The sequence below is a fragment of the Grammomys surdaster genome, unplaced genomic scaffold (assembly GCF_004785775.1).
Source record: "Grammomys surdaster isolate TR1022 unplaced genomic scaffold, NIH_TR_1.0 170, whole genome shotgun sequence".
Lineage (NCBI taxonomy): Eukaryota > Metazoa > Chordata > Mammalia > Rodentia > Muridae > Grammomys > Grammomys surdaster.
The window spans coordinates 22,610,764-22,622,168 of record NW_021604618.1 but is presented as its reverse complement, the minus strand read 5'-3'; the positions used below and the strand labels follow the sequence as shown (position 1 = coordinate 22,622,168).

Below are 11,405 nucleotides of genomic sequence, written 5' to 3'. Positions count from 1 at the left end.
CCCTCCCTCTCTCCCTCTCTCCTTCCCTTCTCCTCTTCCTCCTCTTCCTCCTTCCTCTCTCTCTCTCTCTCTCTCTCTCTCTCTCTCTCTCTTTCTTGTACTGGATATTAAATCTAAGTTCTTCCACACACTAGCAAGAGCTCAGGAGCTACATCCCCAGCCTGTATTTTAAATGTCCAGGCTGTCCATGATCTCTGTCTGTAGATAATGCTTTGGATTTATAATCCTGCCTCAGCTTCCCAAGTAGCCAGATCTTAGTTACCTATGGAGCTTTCAGTATGTTCTTAACACGGTGGGCCTGGGTCTTGGAATTCTAAAGAAAATCCTCTCTTTGTTCCCACCAGGAACTTTAAGAATCCATTCGTTAATCTCAATGGTCCTCATTCTCAGTTCCTAGCTCTCCAAGAAGTCATGGAGCAGTCCCATGAGCTGTCTCAACTATGGGATGTGTTGTAGGAGCGTAGAGGTGACCCAACTCCTCTTACCTCAAAATTGTTTCTTATCATCCACATTTCTATTTCTGGCTGAAGGGAAAAGCAAGGACCCCTTCTGTGGGGCTCAGCTTCCTCAAGGCCTGGCTGAGAGACAGTCTTGCATGCCTATGGAAGCCTCCGGGTCCTGCTCCTGACTCTCCTCTCCTTGGCAGGTGTCCGGCGTGGCCCTGACGAGCTCAAGGATGGGCAGGTGAATCTCACAGGGGTTACATCCCCCTATTTCCTGTACAACCTGACCTACAAGAACGAAGATTTCGACCGGTTGCTTCGGCTCTCTGACTATAACGTTCGGAACAACCAAGGCACTATCCTGCAGGCCCTGAAGACAGTTCTGAAACGGAGGGCTTCAGAGACCAGGCCATTGGGAGTGAAGATGTGAGGCTTCTCAGGGGTCTCTAAGGTTCTGAAGACCACACTATGACCCTACAACTTCCAAGGGGTTAACTTAGCCTGCAGCTAGGCACAGCCATGGTACCTCTGGATGGAGCTCCCAGCTCTCCAAGTCCTGGGCTTCCAATGCAGCTAGTCTCACTGCCCAGAGAGGCTGTACCCACCCTCCATTCTCCCCTGTGTTTCCAGCTGGTCTGAGAGGAGTTGAAAACCTCCCATGACCAGTAGTACATAAGACACCTGACCACAGCAGGCTGTTCCATGCTTATGGAAATTTTAGTTTTTGTAGTTTGAACTTGAATCCTGCAATCTTAAATGTACCAGCTTAAATACTTTCTGGTGGACTCTTTAGGGTATTCAGTTATGGATCTTGCCATCTATGAAAGAGATGGTCTTACTTCCTCCTTCCTGATTCAATGTGGTTTTTTTTTTTTTTTTTTTTTCTGACTGAATTTCCCTGACTAGCATCCTGGACATTGTGTTCAACAGACACGGCAAGAACAGCCGTCCTTTTTTTAAAATCCTTTGAATGAAAGGAAAGCATCAAGGCTTCCTACTGTTTTGCTGTTCAGTCTTAAGTGGCTTTGGATTTTGAAACTGTTCTGTTCTGTTTGTTGAGTGGTTTTGTTGTTGTTGTTGTTTATACCATAAAAAGGTATTGAATGTTGTCATGTAATTTTTGTGTCTCTTGGGATACTCATGTGGGTTTGTTTTTATTTTTATGTTTTGTTGTTTATTTTTATTTATTTAATGTACAAGTTGCTTTGCCTGCTTGTACACCCGCATGCCAGAAGAGGGCATCATATCCCTGATAGACGATCATAGTCTCGCTCTCGTTCCTGGCTGGCCTGGACCTCACTATATAGACCACAGAGGTCTGCCTGCCTGTGCCTTTGCGAGTGCTGGGATTAAAGGCATGTGCCAGCATGTGAGTCTTCCCTATATTCTACCACATGCCTTACATTTACTGAGTTTTGGATGTTGACCACCCTTGCATTGACTATGCCATAGAATTCTTCATGTGTATTGCTATCATATCTTTTTCTGTCTCCTACACACACACACACACACACACACACACACACACACACACACACACACTATGGCTCCATTGGCTTGAGGTAGGAGACAAAGTGGGAACTTGAGAAGAGACTTCAGCTCATGGATTGCCCTCAGCTGAAGTCCATGCTCAAGGTCTTCCCTCATCTACCTCTTCTGTATCTGGCTTTGATTTGCTTTCCTCATAATATCATAAACTTGCTTTTCCAAGCCACAGTGCTGGTGGAGTGTATGGGCATTGTGTTTTGTTTTATGTGGGCACTGTGTGCTGTGCCTCTCATTCTCACCATGGTCTGTTGTGTTAGGTGGTGTTACCATCTCCAAGCTCTCAGTGGTGAGATTCAGGAATGAGAGAGGAAGAAAACCAGCTCCTGTCTCTGAGTGCTGGAAGCTTCCCCCATGGCTCTTATCCTCTTGTGACCACAGTACTTTCACAGAGAGCTAGTGACAACAGTTACCATGCAACAGTACAGAACAAGACAAGGGAAGACCATTCCATAAGATGTCTGAGCATGGAAGAGTCAAGATTGTCACAAGTTTGACTAATGTTAGCTGATATCTGCTCATGAGAGATGGCAGCTTCCTTACCACTCATGACTTCACTCACTACCTCCTAGATAAAAGTTATAAAGATACACACTAGTATAACTGTCCCTCTGCTGACAGCACCCAACCAGGGCAAACCTTTGCTACCTTGAATATTCCCTTAAAAAATCACCTCTCACAAGCCCAAATCCTTCAATAAGCCCCACCCTTGCCTCTACTGACACACTCTCCAGTTTCTCATGTGTGCTGTCTCCTTGGGTAAAATTACTAATGAAATTTGTCAACTACCGGGAAGGTTCCTAGTGGGCTTTGGCTGGTAAGCATCAGTGGATTAAGCAACTCTCTCAAGATCACTAAATACAGACAAGGATGGTGGTACATATCTGTCTTCCCAGCGCTCATGAATCTGAGACAGGAGGACTGCAAGTTGTAGGTCAGCTTGGGCTACACAGTAAGACACTGCCTCAAAAATGAAACAAAACAAAAACAAAGAAGGTAAAAAACCTACCAGGAATCTGGGCATGGTGATACATAACAACAGTTCTAGCACCGAGGCAAGTGGATCTCTAAAAGTTCAAGGTCAGCCTGGTCTACAAAGGGAGCTCCAAGCCAGCCAAGTCTACATAGCATGACCCTGTTTCAATATAACAAAACCCAAACCAAAAAATGAACAAATAAACAGGGCTGATAAGATGCTCAGCAGGTAAAAGTGCCTGCTTCCAAGACAACAACCTGAGTTCCATCCCTTGGACCCACATGGTAGGAGAAAAACAACTTCATAAAAGTTGTCCTCTGACCTGTGGCATGTGAATATTCACTTACAGTGGATGTATCGATGGATGGATGGATGGATGGATGGATGGATGGATGGATGGATGGATGGATGGATCTAACACAAAATGTCTAAGGGCCCGGAGAAAGAGCTTAGCAGTTCAGAAAACTGCATTTGCAGAGGACCCAGGTTTGATTCCCAGCACTCACATAGCAACTCATAGCCATCTGCAACTCTAGTTCTAGGGGATCTAACGATCTGTTCTGGCCTCCACAGACAGCAGGCATTCACATGGTGCACGCACACATGCGCACACACACACATACACACACATATGCAGATGAACACTTATACACATAAAATCTTTTTAAGAATGTTAAGCTAAAACAAAACATAACCGAACAGACACTCACTAAACTTGAAAGTGGGTAAGAGGACCAGGAAGTGGTCCCAGACTCTCAAGCAGTACTTAGCTCTGTGTCTTTGGGAACACAGTGCATTTTGTGTAACACATCCTGCTTGTGGGGAACTAACCTCATACAAGGTGAGGTCTGGTCTCTGCCTCAGTCACTAAGAATTAATCTCTAAGAGTGCCATGGATGCCATAAATGTCATGTTTGGATGTGTGTCTGTTTCCCGGGGTCATTGACCTTGACAGACTGCAGGAACCAAAGATTAAAGGTACTGTTCAGACATCCAGGCCAAGCCAGTGCTTTCCTGAAGGTCTGCTTGGACTCTTCAGACACAGTCCTGGGAGCCATCCTAATAAGTCTGGTGGTCCTAAGTACCTTCAAATGTGTTACCAACTTGAGTAAGGTAAGGGGAGTGTGGGGAGCCATTCCCTCAAGCTGTAGATGCATTCTGTAGCAGTGGCCTAGAGTCCCAGGAAGACATGGTAGACTGCAAGATATCTTTGCCCTAAGGTTCAGGCACCTCCAGGCTCCCAGGCTCTTGAGTGTAAGAGGGGCATAGAGTGAGCAAAGGCTCCATCCATTCAGAGACCTGGAAAAGGTCAGAGAGAGCTGAGGTGAGGTCACAGAACAAGCAGCCTGAGGCAGACTGAGACCACTACCATATCTGGCACATGAGCATGCATGCACCTTTGTCTCCCCTGCTGTTCGTCCTTCTCAATCTGGTGAGGACTGACAGCAGCAGGCATCAGCCCTACCCACAGATCTCAAGGTACATTGCTCATCTCGCAGCCCATGGGCTCCTCAGGAGGACCAGAGAAGACAAGCAGAGACATGAAGCCCAGCAGGATGTCCCAGCATATCCCAGTTCTGCCCTCTGCTCTGCCCATGGGGATGGCAGGCAAAAAAATGACTAGACTGGTAGTATCTTCTTTTTCCTGAGCAAGTTATAAATATATGTTAATAAGGCATTGTGTCAGAAAACTTTAAAAAAATTATCAACTAAAAGACCAAAAAAAAAAAAAACCAAGAAAGTAATTCTTGATAAAATTTCAATCTCAGAATTTATCAAAAGCCCTGTCGTAGCTAGGGCTTTACTGCTGTGAACAGACACCAAGACCAAAGCAACTCTTATAAGGACAACATTTAATTGGGGCTGGCTTACAGGTTCAAAGAGGTTCAGTCCATTATCTTCAAGGTGGGAGCAGGCATGGTGCAGGAGGAGCTGGGAATTCTACATCTCCCGCAGAAGGCAGCTAGGAGAAGACTGGCTCCCAGGTGGTTAGGAGGAGGGTCTCATTGCCCACGCCCACAGTGACACACTTTCTCTAACAAGGCCACACCTCCTAATCGTGCCACTCTGTGGACCAACCATATTCAAACCATCACAAGCCCTTAACTTGGAGATTTACATACCCTGATATGGCATGGTATCTGTGGTGGTTAACATTGTCAGCATTGGGCCCCAGTGCTAGAAACATATTCAAACAGTGCTCTAAGGGTTTCTCTGACTTTCTTTTTAAAATGAGATTTACATAGAAATTAATATATGGATGCAACAGATTCCTTTTCATCCTGTGGGTGGGCCTCATACAGTCACTTGAAGGTCTTAATAGGATGACTTAAGCAGGCAGGGATTCTGATGTCGCTGCTTTTGGATTCAGACAGCAAATCTTCCCTGGGAATTCCTGCTGACCTCTTCCATCAAATTTTGGACTCATCAAGCTTCCTCAATGGTGTGAAACAATTTCCCCCAATTATTTCTGTTTTTCTTGCTCTCTCTCTCTCTCTCTCTCTCTCTTCCTACCCCCCCCCCGCAGAGCCTATCCATAGCCCAATGAAACTATGCAGAAAAACAATTGCATCTGTGCATAACAGATTCTTTCTTGTCATTATTGTCAAATATACAGCATAGCAATTCTATATGTCATTTTCATTGTATTAAGAATTACAAATTATCTAGAGATGATTTAAACTATATGGGAAGATTGTGTAAGTTTTATGCAAACACTGGTCCTTTTGTTTAAGAGGCTGGAACATCTGTGGATCTAGGGAGGTCCTGGAACTAATCCCCAAAATTGCTAAGGGACATTCTCAGAATATGACAGCTCCTGGGTCTCATTTAACTTCTGTGAGGCCAGGAACCCTCAGAGTATCACTCTTATCCACAAAGGAGCAGACACGTGGGGCTGGGGATGTAGCTCAATTGGTAGAATGCCTGCCACACCCCGGGTTCAACCCCCAACACATACACATCCTGTTGATTCTGTGATTCTGTGGAACACCAGCTAACACCAATGCACATTAGGGAAAACAAATCCTGCCATATTGGAGAAAGAGGTCTTAGATTTGTTTTCTTAAGGTTCAGGAACAAGGTTGGGATGGATACTACCTTCATCAGTTCATCTTCCTCCTTCTTCTCTTCCTCCTCCTCCCTTCTTTTGGTTGGTTTTAATTTGTCCTGTTTAAGATAGAGTCTTGCTATACAGACCTGGCTGGAACTCACTCCTACCTTTGTCTCCCAAGTGATCACCTCTTTCTTTCTTTCTTTCTTTCTTTCTTTCTTTCTTTCTTTCTTTCTTTCTTTCTTTCTCTCCTTTTGATTTATTTATTTTTATGTACACTGGTGCTCTGCCTATCTGCATGTCTGTGTGAGGGTGTTAGATCCCCTGGATGTCTGGGTGAGGGTGTTAGATTCCCTGGAAGTGGAATTACAGACAATTGTGAGCCATGTGGGCACTAGGAATTGAACCCAGGTCCTTTGGAACAGCAGCCAGTTCTCTTAACTGCTGAGTCATCTCTCCAGTCCCCACTGCCTTCTTTCTTGGTGATGGCTCGTCTGTCTCATTTAGCTTCCCTGGGGCAGGATCTGAGGCTTGACTTAGCTGGCCCTCTGAAATCAAGGAGTTATGACAGGAGGCTGCAAGTTGCCTGAGCTTCATAGAAGACCACTATTTTAAAGAAAGTGCAGTAGAAAGAAGAGTGAGGGCTCTGGGAAGACTCCTGACCTGTGAGCGTGAGCATCTGTGGTCCAGTGAGCTGCCTGGGGAAAGACAGGGTATCTGAGAAGACCACTATGTTCAGAGGTGCTCTCAGAAGCACAGTGAGTATTCCTGAGGTTAGACCCAGGAAATGCCCTGCTGGGCTGGAAAGGCAATGTTGATGTATGAATCTTTGAAGAGATTGGTCCAGGTGTAGTGTTACAAGGCAGGGAAGTAGCAAAGAGGAGGAAAACATTACAGGTACAACCCCAGGCATAATGTCAGAGACCCTTGGAATACCATTCTCATCCACAGACAGAGAAACACACACTTGGGGCTGGGGATGTAGCCCGGTTGGTAGAATGCTTGCGTAGCATGCACCGCATCCTGGATTTAACTATCAGAAGTGTATAATCTATGTGTGGTGATACATACCTGTAATCCTAGCACTTGGGAGACTCTGGGAGGAGAATCAGAAAGTCAGAGTCACCTTTGGCTACGTAATGAATTTGAGGCCAGCTTGGGCTACACTGAACTAAAACCAAACAGAAGCAAAACTCCCAGGGAAGATGAAGTGCCTTGTCCAGGCAGCTCAGCAAGTCTGGACACAGTGGATACTCACTGTTTCAAGCTGTGGCTGTTACCCTTCTTTTAGGAATAGGCACTCAAGTTTTTCTAGGAAATGTTTTTCTATTCTCACTGAGCTCACAAGCTTGGGGTCTTGATTAAGTCTAATTCAAATCAAGTGATGAGCCTGCAGCTGGGGCCTGGCCAATCAAAGATACTCCCTTAGCCACAAAGATTGGCTCAGTGATGAACAGATGACCTTCACAGCCAGACTTTCTTAGGGTGAGGAGGTACATTCAGACTGAATTTGAACCTGAGTCTGTATGAGGCAGAAGTGACTTCTACTTCTACCATCTGAGCCTGAGAAGCAAAAATCCTGTCTAAGGACAGTGGGAAGACAGAGATGGTCTGAAGTACGTCATTTACACTGACTGTGTCTATAGAGTGGACTCTGAGACTGGGGCATTGCCCTCTATTCCTCTTTTTCTTCCTCCCCTCCTTCTTCAAGTGACACGCAGAAAAACCACTGAACTCGATTACTCTAAGCTAGACTGTCCAGTAGGTTAAAAAAGAAAGAGAGAAAGAAAAAAGGAAGAAAGAAAGGAAGAAGGAAGGAAGGAAGAAAGAAAGAAAGAAAGAAAGAAAGAAAGAAAGAAAGAAAGAGAAGAAATTCTAGTTTAAAATGGAAGAAAAGAATTTCATGGCCTAAGTGTGCTGGACTCAAAATTCTGAGGAGCTGGAAAGTCAGAGTACCCAGCAGGTTTTTAACACTGAGGAATCAACGAAGACCTTTGGTATTAGACTGATACCATGTAGTGACCTGTATAGGGATGAGGGTAAGACTATAAAAAGCACCATTACTACATTAGTAGAAAAGCTAGCACAAATTCAAATGTCCGTTAACCAAGGAATGAAGAGGCTGGAGAGATGTCTCACTGGTTTAGAGAGCAAAAGACACGGGTTTAATTTCCATCACCCATATAGCGGCTTACAACTGTCTGTAACTCCAGTTCCAGGGAGTCTGATGCTGTCTTTGGGTCTCCTCAGGCCCCTGCATGCATGCAGTGCACATAAACTTATACATCTTAAAAATCATATACATCTTAATAAGATAGAGAAATCAATACATGATTGTCATGCAGCCAAGAAAAAAATAAGGAAAATGAATAAACTATGATCTCACACACTGACACGAATCAGTCTCACAAATAGTGTCGAATGAAAAAGTAAATAAGTCCTATACAGTTTCATTTAGGTTAACTAATCAAATACCCCAAACTTAGCAAAATACTCTTTACAGGTTACATATATGTAGTAAACATATGGAAAACCGAAGTGGGCCAGCAAGATGGCTCAGTGGATGAAGGTGCTTTGCCACCAGGCCTGGCCTTCGAGCCTCAGAACCCACTTTGTGGAAGGAGAGAACTGACTTCTCCAAGTTGCCTTCTGACCTCTACACATGTGTCGTGCTACACATGCTCACAAAAGAAATACGTGTAAAAAGTTTTAAGAGTTAAGCATCCATTTCAGAGGTGTTGTTACCCTGATAGGAAAGGTTGCAGCGAGAAAGGCATGGAGGAGCTTTGGAAGTGTGGGCAATGCGTTCAGCCAAGCCAGATGGGAGGTGGCCATTTCATTCTTCCTCACAGTTTACCTTTCATTGTATTTATGAAACACTTCATAACAACAGCTGGAGGACAGCACGGGGCTTTGGGAATAACGACTTCTCAGCTCCATGCGTCAGCAACAACTGAAGTGACGGCTGCCGTCTACTGAGCATAACCAGTGAGATGCTACACATTTGATTTTCTCATTTAGTTTTCACAACAGCCTAGGGAGGTAAGAGTTATTTTCTGAGGTGACAGGTGGCTCCAGGCTCCAGAACCATTAAGGGAGGAACCAGGATCTAAATCTAGGCCGCCTGCCTTCAGCTCATATTTGGCCATCCTATGTGCTGCCAAAACCCATTTCCACAGTTATGACAAATAATCCTTAATCCCAGATATGAACACTGTCAATCACTGGATTGGCCAATCTGTCAGGAGCCAGGACTCAAGCATTTATCATTACCTCATAAAATCTAGGACAGCTGGGTCTGTGGTGCAACCTGGTCCTGATTTGCTCAAGGTTAAGGGAGAGTGAGCTTGCTCAACACAGAATGGTTTGTTAATATGAGAGAATTTACGAGCATTTTAGAGAATTTGTCTGGAGAAGGTCTTGAACATGGGGACAAGTTAGCCATCCTACCTAATACCAGCACTGAGCAGTGAGCAGGAGCTGATGGACAGAGGACTGGGTGACCTGCTGCTACCTGGTTAAAGATGAAGAAAAACCACACATGGCTGTTGGCAGTCAGATGTATTAGCTGTACCAGTTGAGAAAAGACCATGGATCCCTGTGGGATGGGCAGAGGGAGAGAAGCTACAAGTATTTGCCTCCCAGCAGAGCTCAGGAGAAGATGAAAGCCCACCACTGAGTCTATCCCTCTTGGGAAAAGAGCTGTCATATGAAGATGAACCCCAAGGATGCCATAATTAGAGAGAGGCACAGCCTGTAGAAGAAAGCAAATGAGAGACTGAGGTTGGAGTTAAAATGCTGGGGTGTACCTTGAGATGATGATTGACGTTTTTTATGTGTATGTATATTTTGCTTGCATGTATAGCTATGCTCCATTTGTGTGCAATGCCCAAGGAGGCCAGAAGATGGCGTCAGATCCCCTGGAACTAAAGTTAAAAGTGGCTGTAAGCCATCATGTGGGTGCTCTGGGAATTAAATCCAGGTCCCTTGAAAACCAGTCAGTGCTCTTAACTGCTGAGCTATCTCTGAGGACCCAATTATTGAACATTTAAGACTCTTTACTCACCTTTAAAAGGAGATAATGGTCTTTCACAGAAAATATCATAGGTGAAGCTGAAGCATCTGGCATAATTCCTTTTTTCTCAGCAGGTGCTTGATAAGTGGAGGTTGCCATTCTTTTTCTCAGATTTTTTTTTTCAGGCTGAGGTTGGAACCCAATCCCTCACACATGCTAGACAAACATCTGACACTGAGCTGAACCCTCAACCCAATAGTTGTTATTTTGAAATTCTAAGTAAGTACTTGTGTAGTGATTTGATGCGGCTTTATGGGAATGGAGTACCTTGTGCCCATGAATGATAACCCTTCAGGGCTGCAGCACTGAGCCAGTAGTTAAGACCACTTGTTCCTCCAGAGGACTGTGCTCAGTTCTTAGCACTCACATGGCAGCTTACGATTTTACTCCAGGTTTAGGGATTTGGTGCCTTTTTCTGGCTTCCATAGGAAACAGGCACACGCAATGCAGGCAAGTAGGATATTCATGTACATAACATGAACATAATAGTCAGGTGTGGTGGCACCTAATTTATCCCAGCACTAGAGAGGCAGAGGCGAGCTGTTTTCTGAGTTTGAGGCCAGCCTGGTCTACACAGTGAGCTCCAGGCTAGGTAGAGTTACATAAATAACTCTATAAATAAATAAGCAAATCTTTTAAAAAATAAAAGCTTATTTTTTTCAGGTGAAGATTATATTCTGGTATTGTGTGTAACTATCCTCAGAGCCAAGTGGCCACCATCAGCTGTGTCCCTTGCAAATTGCTTATTATAGCTGGGCCTTTTGACTATTTAACTCCCCTCATAGAGGGAGGAGTCACAAGACCCTCTCCTGAGTATCCCTCTGTTTGCTGTAACTCTGGTTAATTGCACGAGGCTTCCCAGAGCAGCTAGAGTATGTAGGCCCATGAAGAATGAGGGCAGAGAGTACCATCTGTGTGGCTAAGAGGACACCCTCAGCCTTATTGGGTAAGGCTCTCTAGGTGCTGTTTTTTTGAGGGGAGAGCCTTCACACACATGTAAATAACCCCTCACCTGCATTCTGTAAGGAAGCCCAACAAACTATTGGTTCCCTATAGCAGGAAATCTAGTAGAATCATTATAATCTACGGTAAACATTAGAATGAAATGGTTGTTTTCCAGAAGTACTTTGACCTTGAAGAAATCATTGTAGAAAACTGTGCTTGTTTATTATTATTATTGTTATTATTGTTGTTGTTATTATTATTATTATTATTATCTATAGAGTTGTTTTTCTGAAGGGGCTTTACACCCTTTGCATGACTTTGGTCATGAGATAGTCCTGGCACACCTGGAATGTCTTGCATTATTGAATG

The 11,405-nt window shown here is 44.4% G+C and overlaps 1 protein-coding gene across 1 annotated transcript in view; it reads left to right on the top strand.

Moving 5' to 3' along the window:
- Pla2g4d (phospholipase A2 group IVD) overlaps positions 1-873 on the top strand; it is a 21,964-nt gene extending 21,091 nt beyond the window's left edge. Inside the window, exon 20 of the mRNA XM_028766845.1 lies at positions 647-873. Within this exon, the coding sequence (XP_028622678.1) occupies positions 647-873 (227 nt within the window). The remainder of the gene's footprint in view (positions 1-646) is intronic.
- The last annotated feature ends 10,532 nt before the right edge of the window (positions 874-11,405 follow it).